Genomic DNA, 24,362 nt, shown 5'->3' on the forward strand with positions numbered 1-24,362 from the left:
TGTGGGCGGGGTTGGGGGCGGTCTCTTGCTCTAGCTACCTTCAGAAGCTTCAAAAACTTTATGAAGCCACACCCAACTTTTCCTACTCTGCTGCTCAATTATCAGGTCCCAGCTTCTCTGGTTCTGACTTACTAGGGTGCCAGGACAGTTCCAAGTCTGAGAGACTGCAGACAATCTAACTCTTCCTGGTCTTTTCAGGCACCGCCCCCGCTTAGGGTTAAGGGACCACTTCCTTCCTATCCTAACCAGCCAGCTGGCCTTAGACAGCTCTGAGCCCTTCGCTGAAACAGACCCTTCCACCTTCTTTCCTTAGAAGGCAGCAGGTGTCCCAGGTTTCTGGGGACTTGGGCTGTCTTTGCTCCTCCCTTCTGGGGCAGAGACTGGGGGTGGAGGGCAGTGCATTAGTGCAGTGTTGTCATAGTTAAGCAATTTCTCTTTCCTTTTTCTCCTCTTAGGAGGCCCCTGAAGGAGTTCTCTATGGGCTTCCCAGAGACTCAGAGGGGGTTCGGTCTACCCTGAACCCTGAACCCAGTTCAGGGTCCCTTGGAGTCTGTGTAGGGGATGGCAGGAGGCGACAATGAACTCAGCAGCAGGTAAGTCCCATTCTCTCTTGTCCCTTGTCTCTGCTAAGAACTGCCTTTAAATATGTTACTAGGGCTGCCCAGGCTGGGTCCAAGGCCCAAAGATATTTGAGACAGTGATCTCTTAAGGAAAAGAAGAACTGGGTTTAGTTGGATTCCGAGGTAACAAGGGCCAGGTGGCAGCATTGAATCGCTGGAGACAAGGTGATTCTAGTTATTATAATGGACAGCGGAGACAAAAGAATGTTTATAATAACATACCCAGTAATGGTCAGCACAGGAGAGGTGAAATTTATAATGGCATGACTCGGTTGGACATTTTCTTTGGCAGAGGCAACTCTAAAGGCTTCCATTTGGCCTTTCCAACCATAATAGCCCTCACTCTACAGTTCAGGGAACCAATATGAGAATTCTGCCAATTTCTGAGTATATCTATCCCAATTATACATTCTGGAACTGGGGAAATCACCACAGGATGTGTCCAGGGACCTACTGAACCTACTGTGAGTCGGACATCAGTCAAAACTCCATTAATCACCTGCCCTCCATAAGCCCCTACTTTAACTGGAGGGCCACAATGTTTCTTGGGATCACCTGGGATCAGTGTCAACTCAGAACCAGTATCCAGCAGACCCCAAAAAGTCTGATTATTTCCTTTTCCCCAGTGTACAGTTACCCTTGTAAAAGGCTGTAGGTCCCTCTGGGGAAGAACTGGAGAAAGGGTAACAACAAAACCTTTGAGTGTCTTATCAAGATCCTTCCTCAGCGGAACCTGGCCACCCCTTCATTCAAGGGGTTCTGGATCTGCAAACTGTCTCAAGTCTGGAAATTGATTCACTGGCCGAGATTGCTGTTTACCACGATCTAATGTAGCCTTTCTTTCATTTGGCTGTTTACCACGATCTAATGTAGCCTTTCTTTCATTTGTTTGAGAATTTTTCTGCTTATACAGATCAAACAAATATGCAGTAGGCTTCCTATGTATTTCATTCCTGGGAACACCATGATTGGTTAGCCAGTACCAAAGGTCCAACCGAGTCATGCCATTATAAATTTCACCTCTCCTGTGCTGACCATTACTGGGTATGTTATTATAAACATTCTTTTGTCTACGCTGTCCATTATAATAACTAGAATCACCTTGTCTCCGGCGATTCAATGCTGCCACCTGGCCCTTGTTACCTCGGAATCCAACTAAACCCAGTGAATTTAATTCATCTAATTGAGCAGAAGCATCTCCAATGCTAATATCTGGCACAAGGAAAAGGGAAAGAACAAAACCCTTCAAATGTGCTGGTGCCCCTCTCACCAATTTGTGTCTTATAGAGCTGGTGAAAGGCATATCTTCTGGACCTTCCCATTGTGGACAATTATGCTTTACACAATATATCCACTCTAGCATTGCAATTTCCCTAAGTCTTAAAATCCCTTCATCAACACTAAGCCACGGAATATCAGGCATCTCCAAGTCATTTCCAGTAGGCCATCTTTTGATAAACACCTCAGCCAACCATTCAAACAAACTTTTGACACCTTTTTTAACTATGCGAGCTTCCGTATTAAACCTAGAATCTTTACTCAGAGGACCCATGTCAATAAACTCAGCCTGCTCTAGTTTTATGTTCCTTCCACCCTTATCCCACACCCTTAAAATCCATTCCCACACATATTCACCAGGTTTCTGCTTGAATGAATTAGCAAACTCATTAAGCTCCTTAGTAGTGTAGCGAATTTCCTCATGGACTACACTTTCTACCTCCCCTCTATGAGCCTGTTTTGCTTTGAGTCTGGTTACAGGTCTAGAAGAAACTATTGGTGGGCTTTGAGAAACATCAGTAGTGAAAGTCATTGCTGGTTTATCAGACTCTACAAAATTAATTTCCTCATGTGGGGAAGGCATTATTTCAAGGGGTGGGGCTGAGGGTACTACTTCCTCAGGTGGGGAAAACCCTTGAGAATCTGAAGATTCAAAATTCTCAGCTTCAACATGGTCTTCCCACACATCCCCTTCCCATGTTGTAGGATCCCATTCTTTGCCAATTAGAGCCCTTACTTTAACTGTCAACACACTCTGAGGCTGAGATGAAAGGCATAGCCCAGATTAAAGGTGTGTTCCACCACACCTTTAATCCCAGATGAAAGGCATAGCCCAGATTAAAGGTGTGTTCCACCACACCTTTAATCCCAGATGAAAGGCATAGCCCAGATTAAAGGTGTGTTCCTTAAACTCAGAGATTCTATCTTCTGGAATCCATAGCCACTATGGCTCAAGATCTTCAAACCAAGATCCAGATAAGGATCTCCAAGACTCCAGATAAGGGTCACTGATAAGCCTTCCAATTCCGGATTGTAGTTCATTCCAAATATTGTCACGTTGACAACCAGGAATAGCCACTACAGCAGCCTTCTCTGCAGTAGGCTAGCTGTAAGAGAGTTCTATGGCCGCCCTAACTCCACACTCCGCTTCATTTCCTTGCTTCTGTCCCAGAGCTTGTCTGGTGCTGTGTGGACTTCCTGTGATCTCCTGTAGGAGTGGCTGGTTCATTGTGACTTCTGACCTCTCTTCTCTTTCTAACGCTCACTCTAAAGGACAGCTCTGTCCAAGAAAGATCATTAAGAGTAAGTTCAAACCTGATCCTGTCAATTGCTGATCTCCCCAGTCTTGTGGTTGAAGACAGCTCTGGCCTGAGCCCACAAGTCCTACTTAGGTCAGGTCCCCATTGTTTCCTAGCTCAGAGGGAGGAAGTGAAAGATGAGCAGGTGGGGAGTGGATGATGCTCTTAACCCTTTCTGTTCCTGTTGGTTACTGAGCTGGTTAGAAATGGATGCAAATTCTCTCTGTCTCTGTCTCTGTCTCTCTCTCTCTCTCTCTCACTTCTCTCTCTCTCTCTCTCTCTCTCTCTCTCTCTCTCTCTCTCTCTCTCTCTCACACACACACACACACACACACACACAAGATAGGAGAGATGGCCCACGTTTAAGCACTCATATTGCCCTAGTAGTGGGCATGGGTTGGGTCCCCAGCACCTATCCTAGGGCTTCCAACTGCCTATCATGCCAACTCCAGATCAGACAGCCTTTTCTGCCTTCCATGGACACTGTACTTGCGTGCAGGAAGCACACTGAGACAGACTCATACATACATAATTCAAAATAAAAATAGAAAATATGAGAGGAAGGTGTGATGCCCCCAACAGGGACTCAGTCAGGGCTACTTCTGCTCCTGCAGATGTCCTAAGAAAGCACCATTTCTCCTGTGACATTTGGTCAAGTCCACTAGTGATACCAACAGTGTGCTGTGTCTTTTGGGAATAAATAGGGTGGTTAATCACTGGCTCAGTGCCTTTCATATAAGCAGGTAGAGGTATCTGTCTCTGAGTGTTTGCAGTTTCTGTCTTTGAAGACATTTTTGTTGTGGTTATCAATCTGACAGGCATAGGGATGGCTGCATTAATCTTTGCTACCCTTGCACTGTCTGTGGAATTCATAGCTTGTGTCTGTCTTACCTTCGCTAGCCTGAGTAGAGATTTAATAATGTATTGATCTTTCCAAAGGATGTGAGCATAATGCCCACTTCTTTTAATTCTATGGATTTCTACTTTAATTTCATTGAATCTTTGTCTTCATTGGGATGAAATCATTCCTCATAAGATTGTTCATTTATGCCTCTGTTAGCTTCTGACACATACAAAGCTGTATGTTTCCCATTAGCCACTGACTTTGCTGTGTCTCAGATTTAATAATTTTTAGACTTCAGTGCTTTTTTAGTGTAGGAGAAAGGGTCACACTTTTGCTTGTCTTACCCCATTTAAAAAAAATTACATTCATTTATTTATTGTATGTGTGCAGGTGCCACAATGTGTCTTTTGAGATCAGAGGACAACTTTGGGGAGTTGGTTCTCTCCTACTACAGTGTAGTTAGTTCTTAGGGGAGCAAGCTCATGTCCGCAGACTTGGTGGCAAGGCCTGTATCAGCTGAGCCATCCTCCCAGACCCTCTTTTATTTACATTAGTTACAGTTTTTAAACGTACTCTGTTTTATAATTGTGCTATTATTAAATTATCCACATTTTGACTCTTTATGGACACAGAGAAATACCTACCATGTTTGTAAATATTTTCATTTTACTCTTTTTTTTTTTTTTTTTGGCTTTCCTTTCTTTTTATGCCCTTTTGGTTTTAGTAAAACATTTTATGATTCTTTCTTCCTTCCTTTCTTTCTCTCTCTCTCTCTCTCTCTCTCTCTCTCTCTCTCTTTCTTTCTTTCTTTCTTGAATTCCTTTACCTATTTTTTTGTTGTCTCATTTTGTTTTTCTTTTTTGCAGTACTGGGGATCAATTCTGGGGATTCTCTTGAGAATGACTTTTGGAGAAACTTTCATATCTTGTCTCTGTTTTTTCTAAACAGTGTGTGAGCATGTTCGCTGCTTATTACTTCGTGGCATTTGTAGTTTAGTTTTGACACCTTGGCACTTTTGTATTTCTGACTAATTTGCTGCATTTTCTAGTTGGATCAGTGCATCATGCATCACATGTGAAACTGCAGTATTTGAATTTACCGTCTGTGAAATAATTTAGTTCCAACTCAGATTTTATGGAGAGTTCATTTCAGATTCCACATGAAACCAGGGTGTAGTGGTGTGTGTTTTTAACTCCAGAATTAGGGAAATATAGACAGTTGGATCCCCGGAGATGACTGGCCAGCTAATCTGGCTGAACTAATGATATCCGGGTTCAGTGAGAGACCCCATCTCAAAACATAAGGTGGAGAGCAACTGGACTCCTTGCCCAGGCATATGCCAGGCACATACACACGAGCAAGCACATATACATAGACAGCCTCCTTAAGTTTAAAATAAAAATTATTGTATATTTTTATATGTTACTACATATAAATTTTAGGTTCCTTAAAAAAAAAGGCCCTCTCAAGATTTTTTTGGTAACAGATAACTTTGATATTCTTTGTGTTTGTATGTTGTGTAGTCCTGACTAGTCTGGAACTTGCTATATAGACCAGGCTGGCCTTGAATTCATGGAGATCCTCCTGCCTCCTGCCTCTGCCTCCGAAGAGCTATGATTAAAGGTGTGCATAACCACACCTCTTTTAAAAGAATTATGGAGAACCCCCAAAGCTATCTCTTGGTTCTAAATTTAATGAAATTTACCATTAATTATAAGTTACAGCTTCAGGCATTTAGAATATTTATCCATTAAAAGTAGTACCAAAGAGTTCATCATTATCACAAGTGTGCATCCTAATGAAAAATAACAAGATTTTCTAAAAGAAAATTAAAGGGGAAGATACAATCTTGCTTTACCTTCTCACAAATGTCCTTACTTTCCTGCTTGGTCAAAGTCACAGATGCCCTGTTTATCCCTGAGTTCAGTCTGCTGCGATGCCACAGCCTACGGGCACCTGTGAATATCACCCAACATTTTTGGGCAGAGGAAAGAGAAAAGGGGCAGATGGTATTTCAGGATTGTTCTGAGAATAGTTTGTTCTTTTTGGCATCTGAAAGAGTCTTGAGCAGGGGTCGTCAGGCTATACCCTGAGAGGCACCATTCTCAACTGCTTAGCATGTAGGTATTGGCATTTTAAGTACTTAAAAAAAAGACACATCTTCAGTGGCAGCAGGAGGGGATGTGCTGATGTGGATGGGAGAAATCTCACCAGACTCCATTCCTAGATGAAGAGCCATAGCTATTAATGGCTGTTAACAAAGAGAAAATCAACCAGTATTCTCCAGGAATGAACCCTCTGTTAGGTTATCCAGTGCTTAGTGGTCAGCCCTAAACACACATGCATAGGAGTGCAGGTTGTATGTATGTGTGTGTGTGTGCGCACACGCGCGTGTGTGTGTGTTATGTATATATGTGTGTGTTTATATATAAAACAATAATTAGAGATGGTTTTGATATTAAGTGAGAAAGGAAGGCATGAGGGGATTGAGAAGAAAAGGGAGCAGGAGAAATGATGTAAACACAGTATTCATGTATGAAAATTTAAAAATATATGTAAACATTTAAAATAAACAAAAGGAAAACATGTGCCCCAATTTATTTGATTTAGTTTTCTTGTTAATTATTTAGTTAGCGTGAAAATGATGGGTCTCAGCATGGCATCTTCATACTTACATACCATATTTTTGCTCATTCCCTTCCCCTCTTGCAGGAGTTGGTTCTCTTCTACTGTGTAGGTCCCAGGATTGAACTCAGGGCATTAAACTATAAGGGGAGGACATTTATCCATGGAATCTTCTCACCAGCTCTCCTTCCCCCCTTTTTTGTTTTAGAAATTGATTTATTTCTTCATTATTTGAGACAAGGTTTCACTGTATAGCCCAGGCAAACCTTGAAGTCACTAGATAAGGGCCAACAGGGTGCCTCAGTGGATAAAGGTCCTGACCAAGCACTGAGACCTGAGTTTGATGCCCAGAACCCATACAAGAGTGAAAACAGAGAACCAACTCCTCAAAGTTGTCCTCTGATGTCTAAATATGCAGATATTGTAACAATACTAACACTAGGTAAAGTGAAAAAGAGGAAGACACTATGTCCGCCATGAAGGTAGGATGTTGTGACGACAGGCATTGGACCATGCCCAGATGATTTCTCACTTCTGTCATATGAACATACGTCATAATTGGTTTCCATTTGCCACCCAGAATGGAATCAATTACACAAACACTCCTATGTGTCATTGGGCTTCTTGGGCCTTTCGTTCTCAGAGGATCTTCTCCCTAAACACTGTCTCGGAACAGAGAGAACTGGCCACCTGAGATGTCAGGCATTGCAGCAGCAGTGTAGTTAATAAGTGTGAGACTCCATTACTGCAAGAGATAGGGAACCAGGAAGAGAGAAGAAAGCATGTGGAACCATGGATGAACCACACATGAGCCACACATGTCTCAGTCCTGGGTCAACTGCGTTGCCTTTACAAATGAGCTGGAAGAAGAGGTTCTGCTTTTTAATTTTAATGTCATTTCCATTTACCCTGAGGTCTATAGATTGTGTTCCAGTTTCATTTCTTTTTTTTTTTTTTTTTTTTTTGGTTTTTCGAGACAGGGTTTCTCTGTATAGCCCTGGCTGTTCTGGAACTCATTTTGTAGACCAGGCTGGCCTCGAACTCAGAAATCCGCCTGCCTCTATCTCCTGAGTGCTGGGATTAAAGGTGTGTGCCACCATGCCCAGCCAGTCTCATTTCTGTTGCTATGATAGCATACACTGACACAAAGCAACTTAGGGGAGAAAGAACAGGTCCAGGTTACAGGCCATCATTGCAGGAAAGTCTAGGTGGGAACTTGAAGCAGTTGGTCATGTCCACAGTCAAGAGCAGAGAGCAATGAGTACAAGCGTGCCTGTCAGTGTTCAACTTGCTCCCTACACTTAATGCCACCAAGCCATTTCCTTTTACCTAGGGATTGGTGCTACCCACAGTGCACTGGATCTTTCCATATCAACTAGCATAATGCGGACAACCCTGGACAGAAATACCCAGAGATTACCCTAATCTAGACAATCCTTTATTAAGACTCATACAATCCAAGATGATTATAGATTGTGTCAGGTTGACAATTAAAACTAATCAGAGTACTGGACATGATGGAACATAATTTAAATCTGAGCACTCAGGCAGCAGAGGCAGGTGAAATCTATGTGTGAGGATAGCCTTGTCTACATAGTAACTTTTAGGCAAGCCAGACTTACAGATGATAACCCTGTCCCGAGCAAATCAAACTCAAAGCACCAGAACTTGATCACTAAATGAGATGTTTAAAATTTTAATTTTATATTAGCAGACCAGTCTTCATGTCAGTAATTATCCAGCCATTGGTAGCATCTTGTAAACCAGTATCTACTTCTGCATGGAATCTGTCCCCTAGGACAATCCCAGAGGACCAGAATGAAGAGGAGTCAGATGACTATCAGCTCATGTTCAAGCACTTCAAAGAAAACAAGGTGGAGATCGCAAGTGCCATCACCAAGCCGTTTCCTTTCCTCATGAGCCTTCGAGACCGAGACTTCATCTCGGAGCAGAAGTTTCAGGTGAGTGTGGAGAATGAACTCAGTCCTGACAGCAAGCCTGCCCTGTGCTGTATCATGCTGTACTTCTGGGTGCAGCCAACAGGCTGAAGCACCTCCAGGGATGAAGGGACATCACCATTGTAAGTCAGAAGAAAACTGGAGGGATAGACATCACAGGAACCATTTACATTCACCTCTGCAGTAACTGAGGCTGAGGCACATGGTGACAGCGACGAATAACAAGCAGGAATGCTCCGAAGTGCAGAGCATCCCAGGGTCACTTGTGTAATGTAACAACAGATACTAGGATGCAAGTAGACACACCTAAGCTGGGCTGCCTTCCAAAGCCTACTTACTCCAAATCCCAGAGCCAGAGGCAGTTGGGTCATGTGAGGACAGAACTTGGGGAGTCCCGTTTGCTTCTCTATCTTCAAGTTGTTCCTGGTTCTTCAGGCAACTCTGAAGCCCTAGAATGAGAGGTACAGGTCAGTGGTGGGATCTGCGGTGATAACAAAGACCTTTTCTTCTTTATGCATTCTCTTTGCCCTGTGGCTAGGATGCTATGCTCACTTGGTTTCCTCAAGCTCTTCAGACCAGCTCAGTCCTTGGGGAGTTAATTGTCTGGACCCCAAGGTTGCCACTCATGGTCTGTTAGGGCCTGGCTTTTACAGACATATCATTTAATTATTCATCAAACCCTCTCTTCCCTGTCTACTATTTGTCAGCATCAGAGCTTCTTTCAGATGAGCTAGGGTCTGTTAGTACAGAGGACATGTAAGATGTCACCTCGGTATTTGCAAAACTCAGACATTTTACAAAAAAAAGAAATGGTGTTTGAACCAATGTAAGCCTCATATAACCCATAAATCCATCATGACACAATTCTGCATTCACTATTTTAAGGAATATCAAGAAACATGTAAGAACCTGGTCCCAGTGGAGAGAGTCGTGTACGACGTCCTCAGCAATGTACAGAAGAAGTTTAGCCGGGATCTTCTGAAAGTGATATTCAGCAAAACACATCTGAAGGCCTACCCCGACTTAAAGGAGACTCTAAAACACTTCTTCCTAAATGGTAACTATAGCTCTCACCTGCTTCAGGGAAGGAAAGACAATTTTTTTTTTTTCGAGACAGCGTTTCTCTGTGTAGTCCTGGCTGTCCTGGAGCTCACTTTGTAGACCAGGCTGGCCTCAAACTCAGAAATCTGCCTGCCTCTGCCTCCCGAGTGCTGGGATTAAAGGCGTGCGCCACCACGCCCGGCTCATCCATTCATTCATTTTTTCATTGATAGTTGACATATAATTTAATGAGAGACTATGTCATGCCAAGCACAGGGGGAATATAGGAAACACATATGGCTCATGTCGTCAGGAGCTTACACATAGGCCAAGTAACACAGAGATAACTGCTCAGCCGGAACCTGATTTTTATGCTATGAAACACAGTATGAAGGATGAGTTTCTTTAGACAAGAGCCAGCTCTGTCTGAGGCTTGCAGACATAAGCAATGGTAAAAATGCAGAATTTGTCATTCAGCAGAGTAACTACTCTACTACTTCAGTTTTCTTCTTTGAAGAGTAGAGAAATCACAAGGGGAGCCCAGGTTGGGCCCAGACACTCGAGAGAGAAGCATGTGTCAACCGAGAGTGTGAAAACAAAGTGGACTTTTAGAACCAAGGTGCTGGCATGTTGTTGAAAGAACATAAAATCAGCAGGTCTCAGGTAGAGAACAGCCTCTGTTGTTCCCACTGGCTCCCTGTAGCTTCAGCTTTCTGGCTCCCCAACCTCTAGAGGACTCTCCCTTGCAGCAGGCACAGTCAGTCAGTTCTGGTGTAGACTGCTGCTGCAGAACTTGGGTGTGGTTCCTGTTCCTATTGCTTGGGCATTTAGAAATGCAGCTCTGAGGGCCAAGAGCTGGGGTTTCACTCCTCACTTGCCACCTGAGGGTCACTGGCAGCCAAGTCACTTCCTGTGTTGCCAGCAGGATGCACTTTTTCAGTTTCTCCTCACTTGTCCTGCCTGAAGAAGCTTCCTCTTCAGGGCTGTGCTTCTCTGTAACCAGAATAACTTCTCTGACTCAGTTCAAGCAGAGTCTCTCTATTTCTCTCTCCATCCCTCTATTTCTTCTTCTTTCTTTCATCCTTGATTTATAGTAGCTTTCCCCCTTCCCTCTCTATCCCCCTTCCCTCCCCTTCCCTCTCCCTCCCTCCCCTCTTCATCCTTTTTCTTCTCTTCCCTCCCTCCTTCTCTTTTCTCTCCTTTTCCCTTCCTCCTTCTCTTTCCTCTTCATCCCTCTTTTCCCTCTCTCTCTCCTCCTTCCCTCCCACCTTCCCCTCTCCTTTCCTCCCTTCCCTTTTCCTTCTTCCCTCTCCCCTCCTTCCCTTTCTTCTCTCTCCCTCCCTCCCTAACCTTCCTTCCCTCTCTCTTCCTTCTTCCTCCCTTCCCCCTACCTCCCTCTCCACCTTCCCCTTCCTCTCCCCTCACTCCCTCCCTCCTTCTCCCTTCCTCCCTCCCTCCTTCGCCCCTCCCTCCCTCCTTCTCCCATCCCTCCCTCCCTCCTGTCTCTCTAAGCCTTCTCTTCCCCTTCGGAAGCCCCCTGCCTTTCCTCTCATAGCTGTGTCACTTATAAACATCTGCCTTTACTAATTGGCTTTCACAAGCCTCTGATCATTTTGAAGAGCTATAAACCATGATATAAGCATTCCCACTGCCTGTCTGTCTCCAACCTTCCCGGGTACCAGAAGGGTTAGTAGGCTGCACAGAAACACTAGAGTCTGGTGTGCACCTGGATATGTAACTGAGATGCAGTTCGGGTTACAACTGAAATCCCTAATAGCTTTCTTTCCCTTCTCCCTGTTCATGTCTACTTCATGTTACCTGGTCCTCAGAGAAACAGCAGCCAAGAGCTGAGTTTCAGCACCCACTCAAGCCTTGAGAAAGCCAGTTATACCTTCACAAAATCTTGATTTTTACATTGAATGGTTATTCAAAAAGTTTCTGCAAATCATGTCATTTATCTCCACAAGCTTGCCAATTTAGAAGGACAAACTCTGTTGTTCCACAGTGCTTTATGCCGTAGAGGAAGAGCACTGGGTACCAAAGATGAGAAGAAAGTAATAAGGGTGAGCAGAAAGAGACAGAGCAAGGCTCTGGGTGAGTGGGGGTGAGCATCTCAGATGAGGTGATGTAACTCACCTGTGTGCTGGGAGCTAGAACCCAGAGAGAGTGCTTGGAAGTCTCTGCTTCATAACTGTCTGATTTGGTCATTGTCTTGCCTCTCCTCAGTTTCTGACAGTCACAGGACTCATCAGAGGATAAATGGAAGAAATGTTGAAGAGAGGCCCAGAGTGCCATCAGTTGTTAGGGAAGGTGATTATGTTTTTAGAACACAAAATAACTCACTGATACTATTTTCCTGCCTTAATCCTTCTCTAATGACCATTTCTAACACATACACACACACACACACACACACACACACACACACACACACACACACACACACACGTGTGCGAAAGCATATAGCTATCCATATATCTACCAATCTATCCAACTATATATACCCATCCACTTACTCACCCACATACCAATACAAACTTCTAGCTATCCATATACCTGCCAGTCTATGCTATTCATCTATCTATGTATCTATCTATGTGTCTATCTATGTATCTATCTATGTATCTATGTATCTATGTATCTATCTATCTATCTATCTATCTATCTATCTATCTATCTAATCTATCATCGATCCATGCATTCACCCAACTATCCATCAATCTAACCACCCATTCACTTCACTCCTCCTGATCCTCCCCATAGATGGATAGATGATGTTCAATATTTGAATTTTCTCAGGAGACACAAGCAGTATAGAAGCTTCACGTCAGGGTGTTTGAGATCTGTCTTGAGTGTAGACCATACACCAAGAGAACGAAGCTGAGAACTCTAGATGCAGCCAAGGATATTGAGTTATGAGTGACAGTGTTTCACCTAACTAGACATGGAGTCCTAATGTCAGCATTTGGGGTACACTACCAAAGAGCACTGGTCCCCTTCAGCCACTTTTCCATGGTTGGGACAGGAGAGTGGACATGATGAATAAAATGGAAGCTGAGCCTGAGAAAGACTTCTGAGGAGAACCTGGGAAGGGGATGTCCTCTTTATCCACAGTGAACAGAGACATCTATGATAGGAAAGGATGATGAGCAGAACACACAGAAAGGGAGAAGAGGAGACATTTAGATTCAACTTCGTGGGAAAACCAGGAACAGCAAGCTTACCAAAGAGACCGGACTGAGCTGGGGAAATGAGTGCTATGGGGGAAAGGGCTAGGCTCACTTACACCACGAGGTGCAGAGTAGAATATGTGGAGGAGATTATATAAAACAGAGATGCTAATAGACAGTGTAAACACTCATGAGCCCTACACACAGAGAAAAAAAGGGAAGAAGAGGGAATTAAAAATCAGTAGGAAGCCAGTTAAATGACACTTGCTGCCAAGCCTGTTGGCCTAAGTCTGCTCCCTGGGACTCACATTTATACAGGAGAGGGCTGATTCCTGTAAGTTTTCTTCTGACCTCTACATGTGTGTCATGGTATGTGAGAAACTCTCCCACCCCAAAATGAATATATCAACAAGCAGCAGCAGCAACAACAGTAAAAATAACAATAAGTTGAGAGCAAATCTTATCTTCTGGGAAGGGAGGAAACAGTTTGAGACTTTGGAGGGAAGGAGCTAGGAGCTGAAAGCAACTTCTGGCCCAAGGTGATTACATCAGCTGTGGGTTTTCAGACTGTGGTGCCCCCAACTCTCAAAGTGGCATTGGAAAACATGCAGGGACAATCAGTCTCTCCCAGTCATTCTTATCTGTTCCCATCTGTAAGTTAATGATCCCCAAACATGAACTTCACACCTGTCAGCTTCCTCATCTGCAGGCCTTGCTATCTTCCTTCACCTCCTCCACAGACTTCTCTATCTGGATGCTTCAAAAACTTCATTATGAGGCACTGGCACAATTCCATATTATATCTGAGTTGACAGAGGACCTGCCTCCTCTGCTGTCTCTGTTTCAGCCCGGGACACTATTTCTCCATTCTGAAGCAGGGTTGATACTGACTGCTCCTCCCTAATGTAAAACCATCTCCTACTTACTACATCTGTCCATTTTTTTCCAACAGAAAAGGCAAATCAGATCTCTCTAATTCCAATTTATTTTATTTTATATATATGACCATTTTGCTTGCAAATATAAATATATACACCACATGCTTCCCTGGCATCCAAAGAAGTCCCAATAGGGTGTCACAGTTTTGGGAACCCAAACTGCAGAGCATTGTGAGCTGCCACGTGGTGCTGGGAATTGACTCTGGATCACCTGGAAGAGCAAAAAGTGCTCTTGAACTGCAGAGCCATCTTTTCAGTCTCACAAATCAGATCTCTTATTTCATCTTAAGACTAAACAAACAGTCATTGATCTCAAATGCCTTTTCTCATTTCATCTTTCCCCATCAAACGTACTCTCTAGAACTCAACCAGACACTCAGGGAAATGCAGTTGGCAAAGCTTCCTCTCTCCATGAGTTCAGCAACTTCCTGGTGTCAGCAGCATTGGCTCCTTTCCTCCCTGAATACTGCAACTTCCTGTCTGCCTCTCTTGTCCTAGAAAACAGTGTATGAAACTTTCTTAGTTATTTTGGTTTCTTGGATCTTCTTTGATCTATTGCCTGTTGTGGGAAATAGGGAGAAATACTTGTGATTGTTGCTTCGAACAACCTAATGCTTTTGGGTAGAATATGTGGGTCCTTTATTCATGTCAATGTATTGGTTACTGGAGAAGGACTGTGTCTTGGTCTTCTGACTATTTGTGATACACAGTCAATGTTGTCATTTGGATTCCTTGTACTCCTGATTTTCTTTATATGAGTACACTGTACCTGTCTTCAGACACACACCAGTAGAGTGTGCATCAGATCCCATTATAGATGGTTGTGATCCACCATGTGGTTGCTGGGAATTGAACTCAGGACCTATGTGAGAGCAGTCAGTGCTCTTAACCTCTGAGTCATCTCTCCAGCCCCCTGATTTTCTTATATTCCCTGAACTTCCTGGTTCCACTTGAGCACACTTTATCTGGTACCTCTGCATGGTGGATTGTCTGGTACCTCTGCATGGTTGATTATCTGGTACCTCTGCATGGTTGATTGACTTCTTGTTTCTCTTCAGCATCCAAAACGAATGATGAACAAGCAGAGGAGATGCAATGCAATGGAGGAGGTGAGTCTTCATTTGTGAGGCTGCTAGAGAGAAAGACCCCACCCCTTTTCCCATCTGACCCTGTTCTTTACATACTCAGGTGAAGTCATAGAGGCAGAACCAAGGATCAAAATAATGGGGAATGAGATGTGTAATGAAGCAACAGATGGGTGGTCAATCCTTTGGTGACAGAGAAGAAGCCTTATCAGGCTCCTCTTCAGAGTCTCAAAACATGGCCATTCAATGCAGGAGACACTAAGCCCCCTTATAACTTTCTGTTTGTCAGAGGCCACTCTCCTGCGGCCATTTTCCTTGGCCATTCTGAGTCAACTGAGTAATTGTTTCCTACAGAGGGAAGTAGTTCTTGTGAACAAACCTGTGATGAACGAGAGCCCCAGGATGACCTGCCCTCATCCCTGAGACAAGAAGCAGGTGAGTGAGGGGAGCACGGTGTGGTCTGCAGGGTTGTGGAGGCTGAATTTTGAGCTGGGGTTTCCTGCTGTCTTTGCTCTGTATGCACATCACCATGAAGAGAGGGTCATGCACTGACTGTTCTTTTATTTGCCTATGGCATTCTGGGTAATTTCAGGGTGGTAAAAAGTCTTGAGAATATCATGAAAGAATATAATTTATTAGGTCCTCACAAGTCACTTTTTTAGGAATCTGCTGGGTGGGAGAACACTCGTTGCTTTTGTCTTTTCACAGTCACTAAGGTTGTAATATATTGAAACTATAGGACAATTTTGTGTTCTAATTTCTTGATCTCCATGGAAACCAAGTAACGTTGATTAATCATTTTTTTCCTTATCTTTTTTCCAAGAACCTGTCAAAATTCTTAAAGGGAACTATTGTATCATTTGTCTGATACAATTCAATAAAACCCAAAACTATTTGACCCATATACTTCATGTTATCTGGACCATATACTTTCTATGCATTCTTTGATACATATGTCATCCCTTCATTCCTAAAGCTCTTAAGACTTTGTCAGGGGAAATTGTTACAAATTTAAGGCTCTATGTACATAGAAGTGAATAAGATGCTGGCATGTTTCAGAACTTGAAAAGGACAAGGAGATCAGAGATCAAGTTTCCAGATGATTCAACATGGGCTCCACGTTCTCTGAGACAGATGGTTAGGTTCTTGTGGTCTGAACCCAACATGGACGTTCAAGGGTCTTCTGACACTTAAGGGAGCCTGCAAGGGCCCAGTGTAAAGAGGTTTTACTTACCAAATAGGAATGCTTAAGAAGAGAAGAAGAAGAAGGAAAAAAATATCTCAGAGAATTAGAAAGCATGTGAATGTAGAATGTAGTATTACATAAGAGTGGGGAGCCCCAGAAGAAGAGCTAGGAAATATTAACACAGAGGCCATGTAAAATGTAGTACGTACTACAGAGGTAAAGGTGGATGATGAAGAAGACAGCAGATTCCAGGGAGAGAAAATCTAATGCTAGCGAGAGGTGCAAAGACCTTCCCAAGTACCATTTTTAACTGATACTAAACAAGTTATTTTAAACTAATGAAGAACTGTGCTTGTGAGTCCAATTCTCTCAGAATTATAGAGGATATGTGCAAGAATTGAACTGAGCCAATTGGTGGATCTTCATAAATGGCTATGTTTCTGTGTGTGTGTGGGGGGGGGCTGCTGGTTGATTTCTAGTAGGCAAGTAGAAAGTGGCTGTTCCTGATTGGTGGCTGTTCAGAAGTATGACTATACAAATCATCAGTTGGCTTGTAGAAGTTCATTGCTGGATGATTAATCATTAAACTTAATGATTAATTAGGATTATTCTGGTTGCTGCTTCTTTATATAATCATAGAATAATGTATTTCCTTAGGAGTATAGGAACTTTTAAAGATTTGATTTTAATTCTGTGTATGTATGTGTGTCTAAGTGTGGTTTGTGCATGTGCATATGAGGAAATCCTAGAGGCCAGGAGAGGATGTTGTAACCAGAGTAGAGTTGCAGGTGGTTGTGATCCATCTGATACTGGTGCTGGGAACCAAACTAAGGTCCTCTGGAAGATCAATGGAAGCTCTACACTAAGCCATCTCCCAAGATCCAGTACAGGAACTTTCCATTTTTGGTTTCTGTTTTGGGAAGTCCATCGTTTGAAGCTTACAAGAGAGACATTTAAGTAGTGTCTGTATTGAAAATGTCTTTTCTGTTAGAGGACACTGAATCTAAACTCCTAATCCTACTTCACTAAGTAAGGGTTATAGATCAATGGTTTGAGAGAATTGTGTCTGTGGATAGGGAGAGAAAAGGGAAGTTATAGTATTTTAATAAATTACTGGTGTAATATAATGCTATACAATGGGTTTTGATAGTATTCTTTTCCCATCACCAACTCATCCCAGATCCTCTCCAAATTCTGTCTCTCGCCTGTATTTGTGTGTCTCTTGCTCTCTCTTAAAAAATCAAAACAAAGCGAAAGAACAAAAAAAAATACTCAAAGAAGAGAAGCCTCCACCCCCCAAAACCACAAAGTTTGTGTGATCAACTACTCCTGAGTGTGGAGCCAACCCTGGATGGTGTTGACATACCCAGTGCTGCTCTAGAGCTCGACACACCATAGAAAATAAAAGTCTAGATGAGGCACTGATCTTCTCAAGCATATAACATTACATTGCTCATCAAGCAAAAGTAGAAGATGAAAGTACTAAGATAATGAGCTTAGGAGAGATGGGAGAAGCTACTGTGATTGGGCTAGGCATTCCAGGGAAGGGACAAGGGCTTTTATCACATCTAGTCAGGTCCTGGTGGCTTAGAATGATTGATTATAGAGACAAGCACAGATGAATCTTTCAGGACCTCTGAAATACATCTGTGACCACATAATCTGGAAGTTCCATTTTCAAAAAGATCTCAACTTCACAGTTGAGGGGCTTTGTCAAAGAAAGCAACATTCCCCAGAGAATAGTCTAGAATGACAAGTACTGGTGGGGACGTGGAGCCACTAGCGAACCTCCTCCCTTGTTATATAGAGCTATTTGACAAACATGTAAAGCCCCCGTCCTGCGCCCCCCCCCCCCGGCATTCCATTGTGAAGTGGAACCATTAGTTAAGTCCTGCTGATTATTAAGTACAAAACGCAGAGTGGTTGTGAGAACACAAGGAGGAGCCCGGGTTCTGCCGTGGGAGACTGGCTTTGAGACAGCAAACCCATGATGAATGGAAAAAGGATGTGTGGTTCTCAGTGTGAACAGTGTGTTGCCGTGGGTGGACTACCAGTCTCTCAAGAGAAGCACGGGCTAAAAGGGGGACATCAATGACCTGATAGTAGTTGACTCAAGCTTACATCCACAGTGAGAAAAATGACTTATTCTCAGACTGGCAAGCCATCATGTGCCTTTGTGAACGTTTCATGGTATTGTAGGACCAAGGTTCTTTTTACTTTGGCTTCTGTCTGGTGGGTGAGTCCACATTCATTAATTTGTGAGGCTGACTTGTCTTGGGATCTTGTCAGACATTCATGTCCATTTGTCTGTTTTGTTCCGTTATTTTCTGCTATTCAGAAAGATGGGCGAATCAGGGGCAGACACAAGGAAAAACACTTTTTAAAAGTTCCCAAGACTGAATGTAGCAAGAATAAACATAGAGACAGAATATTTGCTACATACTGTACCTACAAATTAAGATAGAAATTTCTCTATGTTGATTTCTACATGCATCTTTAACTAACCTGACTCAGAAATAAAAGCACAATGAAACAAGTTCCAGTTGAGATGGAGTCACTTGGTGTGGTGGTTCAGGAACACTATCTGAATTGTGCACAAGCAGTCTGGAATTTGCATCTGTAGGACACTCCCAGCAAGCCTTCAGATGATCTTATGGATAACAGCATATATGGAAGCTGGAGACAATCACTCCCATACCTGAAGCTGAAAGCTTGTTGAGTGAAGGTCCTGGTAGGGGTGGGAGGAGACACGGCACTCAAAGTATATGGCTTCTACAAAAAAGGCCACAGTTGGTTGTGCCTAGAACTTCGAGAAGCAGGTAGTTCAGGGTCTGTAGACTTTGCAAAGCAGAAGTGGTTATGCACAGGCTACCCTGAACCAATCATCCAAGCAGTTGGAAGGTGACTACTGCTGATTGGCTGGATTTAAAATTTGTACCACCGCTTCTGATTGGGTAGATTTCAGATGCATGGTTAGCAAGCAGGTAGTCGATGGTTAAATGGGAAGGGTTGGGAATTGGTAACATCAGCAAAGGTTACCTTTGACTGTTTTCAAAGCACAGTTTTATTCTTCCTCGTGGAAGATAAGAATGTTAAATCTTTCTTTATGACTACCTGTAGTAAATTAAATGTGGGAAATGAGAAGTAATGTAGATGTGGAAAGAGAATGGCTCCATTTGATCTCAGGTGTGATTGCTGGAGCAGGCATTCTGTTCACATCTTTTTTTTTTTTTTTTGGTTTTTCCGAGACAGGGTTTCTCTGTGTAGCCCTGGCTATCCTGGAATTCACTTTGTAGACCAGGCTGGCCTCAAACTCAGAAATCTGCCTGCCTCTGCCTCCCCGGTGCTGGAATGAAAGGCGTGCGCCACCACGCCCTGCTCATCCCTTCATTCATTTTTTTCATTGATAGTTGACATATAATTTAATGAGAGACTATGTCATGCCAACCACAGGGGGAATATATGAAACACAAGGGGAGCCCAGGTTGGGCCCAGACACTCGAGAGAGAAACATGTGTCAACCGAGAGTGTGAAAACAAAGTGGAATTTTAGAACCAAGGTGCTGGCACGTTGTCGAATGAACATAAAATCAGCAGGTCTTAGGTAGAGAACAGCCTCTATTGTTCCCACTGGCTCATCCTTCATACTTTGTTTCATAGCATGAAAATCAGGTTCCGGCTGAGCAGTTATCTCTGTGTTACTTGGCCTATGTGTAAGCTCCTGATGACATGAGCCATATATATTTCCTACATTCCCCCTGTGCTTGGCATGACATAGTCTCTCATTAAATTATATGTCAACTATCAATGAAAAAATGAATGAATGGATGAGCCAGGCATGGTGGCACACGCCTTTAATCCCAGCACTCGGGAGGAAGAGGCAGGCAGATTTCTGAGTTTGAGGCCAGCCTGGTCTACAGAGTGAGCTCCAGGACAGCCAGCGCTATAAAGAGAAACCCTGTCTCAAAAAAAAAAAAAAAAAAAAAAAAGAATGAAATGAAATTGTCTTTCCATCCCTGAAGCAGGTGAGAGCTATAGTTACCATTTAGGAAGAAGTGTTTTAGAGTCTCGTTTAAGTCCGGGTAGGCCTTCAGATGTGTTTTGCTGAATATCACTTTCAGAAGATCCCGGCTAAACTTCTTCTGTACATTGCTGAGGATGTCGTACACGACTCTATCCACTGGGAGCAGGTTCCTACATGTTTCTTAATATTCCTTAAAGTAGTGAATGCAGAATTGTGTCATGATGGATTTATGGGTTATATGAGGCTTACATTGGTTCAAACACCATTTCTCTTTTTTTGTAAAATGTCTGAGTTTTGCAAATACCGAGGTGACATCTTACATGTCCTCTGTACTAACAGACCCTAGCTCATCTGAAAGAAGCTCTGATGCTGACAAATAGTAGACAGGGAAGAGAGGGTTTGATGAATAATTAAATGATATGTCTGTAAAAGCCAGGCCCTAACAGACCATGAGTGGCAGCCTTGGGGTCCAGACAATTAACTCCCCAAGGACTGAGCTTGTCTGAAGAGCTTGAGCATAGCATCCTAGCCACAGGGCAAAGAGAATGCATAAAGAAGAAAAGGTCTTTGTTATCACCGCAGATCCCATCACTGACCTGTACCTCTCATTCTAGGGCTTCAGAGTTGCCTGAAGAACCAGGAACAACTTGAAGATAGAGAAGCAAACAGGACTCCCCGAGTTCTGTCCTCACATGACCCAACTGCCTCTGGCTCTGGGATTTGGAGTAAGTAGGCTTTCGAAGGTAGTCCAGCTTAGGTGTGTCTACTTGCATCCCTGTATCTGTTTTTACATTACACAAGTGACCCTAGGATGCTCTGCACTTCGGAGCATTCCTGCTTGCTATTCGTCGCTGTCACCATGTGCCTCAGCCTCAGTTACTGCAGAGGTGAATGTAAATGGTTCCTGTGATGTCTATTCCTCCAGTTATCTTCTGACTTACAAAGGTGATGTCCCTTCATCCCTGGAGGTGCTTCAGCCTGTTGGCTACACCCAGAAGTACAGCATGATACAGCACAGGGCAGGCTTGCTGTCAGGACTGAGTTCATTCTCCACACTCACCTGAAACTTCTGCTCCGAGATGAAGTCTCGGTCTCGAAGGCTCATGAGGAAAGGAAACGGCTTGGTGATGGCACTTGCGATCTCCACCTTGTTTTCTTTGAAGTGCTTGAACATGAGCTGATAGTCATCTGACTCCTCTTCATTCTGGTCCTCTGGGATTGTCCTAGGGGACAGATTCCATGCAGAAGTAGATACTGGTTTACAAGATGCTACCAATGGCTGGATAATTACTGACATGAAGACTGGTCTGCTAATATAAAATTAAAATTTTAAACATCTCATTTAGTGATCAAGTTCTGGTGCTTTGAGTTTGATTTGCTCGGGACAGGGTTATCATCTGTAAGTCTGGCTTGCCTAAAAGTTACTATGTAGACAAGGCTATCCTCACACATAGATTTCACCTGCCTCTGCTGCCTGAGTGCTCAGATTTAAATTATGTTCCATCATGTCCAGTACTCTGATTAGTTTTAATTGTCAACCTGACACAATCTATAATCATCTTGGATTGTATGAGTCTTAATAAAGGATTGTCTAGATTAGGGTAATCTCTGGGTATTTCTGTCCAGGGTTGTCCGCATTATGCTAGTTGATATGGAAAGATCCAGTGCACTGTGGGTAGCACCAATCCCTAGGTAAAAGGAAATGGCTTGGTGGCATTAAGTGTAGGGAGCAAGTTGAACACTGACAGGCACGCTTGTACTCATTGCTCTCTGCTCTTGACTGTGGACATGACCAACTGCTTCAAGTTCCCACCTAGACTTTCCTGCAATGATGGCCTGTAACCTGGACCTGTTCTTTCTCCCCTAAGTTGCTTTGTGTCAGTGTATGCTATCACAGCAACAGAAATGAGACTGGGCTGGGACTGGTCACACACACCTTTAATCCCAGCACTCAGGAGGTAGAGGCAGGCGGATTTCTGAGTTTGAGGCCAGCCTGGTCTACAAAGTGAGTTCCAGAACAGCCAGGGCTATACAGAGAAACCCTGTCTCGAAAAAACCAAAAATAAAAAAAAAAGAAAGAAAGAAATGAAAGTGGAACACAATCTATAGACCTCAGGGTAAATGGAAATGACATTAAAATAAAAAAGCAGAACCTCTTCTTCCAGCTCATTTGTAAAGGCAATGCAGTTGACCCAGGACCGAGACATGTGTGGTTCATCCATGGTTCCACATGCTTTCTTCTCTCCTCCTGGTTCCCTATCTCTTGCAGTAATGGAGTCTCGCACTTATTAACTACACTGCTGCTACAATGCCTGACATCTCAGGTGGCCAGTTCTCTCTGTCCAGAGACAGTGTTTAGGGAGAAGATCCTCTGAGAACGAAAGGCCCAAGAAGTCCAATGACACATAGGAGTGTTTGTGTAATTGATTCCATTCTGGGTGGCAAATGGAAACCAATTATGACGTATGTTCATATGACAGAAGTGAGAAATCATCTGGGCATGGTCCAATGCCTGTCGTCACATCATCCTACCTTCATGGCCGACATAGCGACTTCCTCTTTTTCACTTTACCTAGTGTTAGTCTTGTTACAATATCTGCATATTTAGACATCAGAGGACAATTTTGAGGAGTTGGTTCTCTGTTTTCACTCTTGTATGGGTTCTGGGCATCAAACTCAGGTCCCAGTGCCTGGTCAGGACCTTTATCCACTGAGGCACCCTGTTGGCCCTTATCTAGTGACTTCAAGGTTTGCCTGGGCTATACAGTGAAACCTTGTCTCAAATAATGAAGAAATAAATCAATTTCTAAAACAAAAAAGGGGGGAAGGAGAGCTGGTGAGAAGATTCCATGGATAAATGTCCTCCCCTTATAGTTTAATGCCCTGAGTTCAATCCTGGGACCTACACAGTAGAAGAGAACCAACTCCTGCAAGAGGGGAAGGGAATGAGCAAAAATAGGGTATGTAAGTATGAAGATGCCATGCTGAGACGCATCATTTTCATGCTAACCTAAATAATTAACAAGAAAACTAAATCAAATAAATTGGGGCACATGTTTTCCTTTTGTTTATTTTAAATGTTTATATATATTTTTAAATTTTCATACATGAATACTGTGTTTACATCGTTTCTCATGCTCCCTTTTCTTCTCAATCCCCTCATGCCTTCCTTTCTCACTTAATATCAAAACCATCTCTAATTATTGTTTTATATATAAACACACACATATATACATAACACACATGCGCGCGCGCACACACACACACATACATACAACCTGCACTCCTATGCATGTGTGTTTAGGGCTGACCACTAAGCACTGGATAACCTAACAGAGGGTTCATTCCTGGAGAATACTGGTTGATTTTCTCTTTGTTAACAGCCATTAATAGCTATGGCTCTTCATCTAGGAATGGAGTCTGGTGAGATTTCTCCCATCCACATCAGCACATCCCCTCCTGCTGCCACTGAAGATGTGTCTTTTTTTTAAGCACTTAAAATGCCAATACCTACATGCTAAGCAGTTGAGAATGGTGCCTCTCAGGGTATAGCCTGACGACCCCTGCTCAAGACTCTTTCAGATGCCAAAAAGAACAAACTATTCTCAGAACAATCCTGAAATACCATCTGCCCCTTTTCTCTTTCCTCTGCCCAAAAATGTTGGGTGATATTCACAGGTGCCCGTTGGCTGTGGCATCGCAGCAGACTGAACTCAGGGATAAACAGGGCATCTGTGACTTTGACCAAGCAGGAAAGTAAGGACATTTGTGAGAAGGTAAAGCAAGATTGTATCTTCCCCTTTAATTTTCTTTTAGAAAATCTTGTTATTTTTCATTAGGATGCACACTTGTGATAATGATGAACTCTTTGGTACTACTTTTAATGGATAAATATTCTAAATGCCTGAAGCTGTAACTTATAATTAATGGTAAATCTCATTAAATTTAACACCAAGAGATAGCTTTTGGGGTTCTCCATAATTCTTTTAAAAGAGGTGTGGTTATGCACACCTTTAATCACAGCTCTTCGGAGGCAGAGGCAGGAGGCAGGAGGATCTCCATGAATTCAAGGCCAGCCTGGTCTATATAGCAAGTTCCAGACTAGTCAGGACTACACAACAAACAAACACAAAGAATATCAAAGTTATCTGTTACCAAAAAAATCTTGAGAGGGTCTTTTTTTTAAAGAACCTAAAATTTATAAGTAGTAACATATAAAAATATACAATAATTTTTATTTTAAACTTAAGGAGGCTGTCTATGTATACGTGCTTGCTCGTGTGTATGTGCCTGGCA

At 43.0% G+C, this 24,362-nt stretch overlaps 1 protein-coding gene across 1 annotated transcript; it reads left to right on the forward strand.

Annotated features, from left to right (window-relative positions):
• Positions 1–157: 157 nt before the first annotated feature.
• On the forward strand, positions 158–21,419 carry LOC101055672 (nuclear body protein SP140-like). The gene is made up of 8 exons (XM_006535858.4): positions 158–332; positions 456–593; positions 8,464–8,626; positions 9,509–9,680; positions 14,831–14,881; positions 15,212–15,292; positions 20,681–20,791; positions 20,992–21,419. The coding sequence occupies exons 2-8, from the start codon at positions 562–564 to the stop codon at positions 21,000–21,002; spliced, it is 621 nt and encodes a 206-aa protein (XP_006535921.1). The 5' UTR covers positions 158–332; positions 456–561; the 3' UTR covers positions 21,003–21,419.
• Positions 21,420–24,362: the final 2,943 nt, after the last annotated feature.

The sequence above is a fragment of the Mus musculus genome (genome assembly GCF_000001635.26).
Source record: "Mus musculus strain C57BL/6J chromosome 1 unlocalized genomic contig, GRCm38.p6 C57BL/6J MMCHR1_RANDOM_CTG1".
Lineage (NCBI taxonomy): Eukaryota > Metazoa > Chordata > Mammalia > Rodentia > Muridae > Mus > Mus musculus.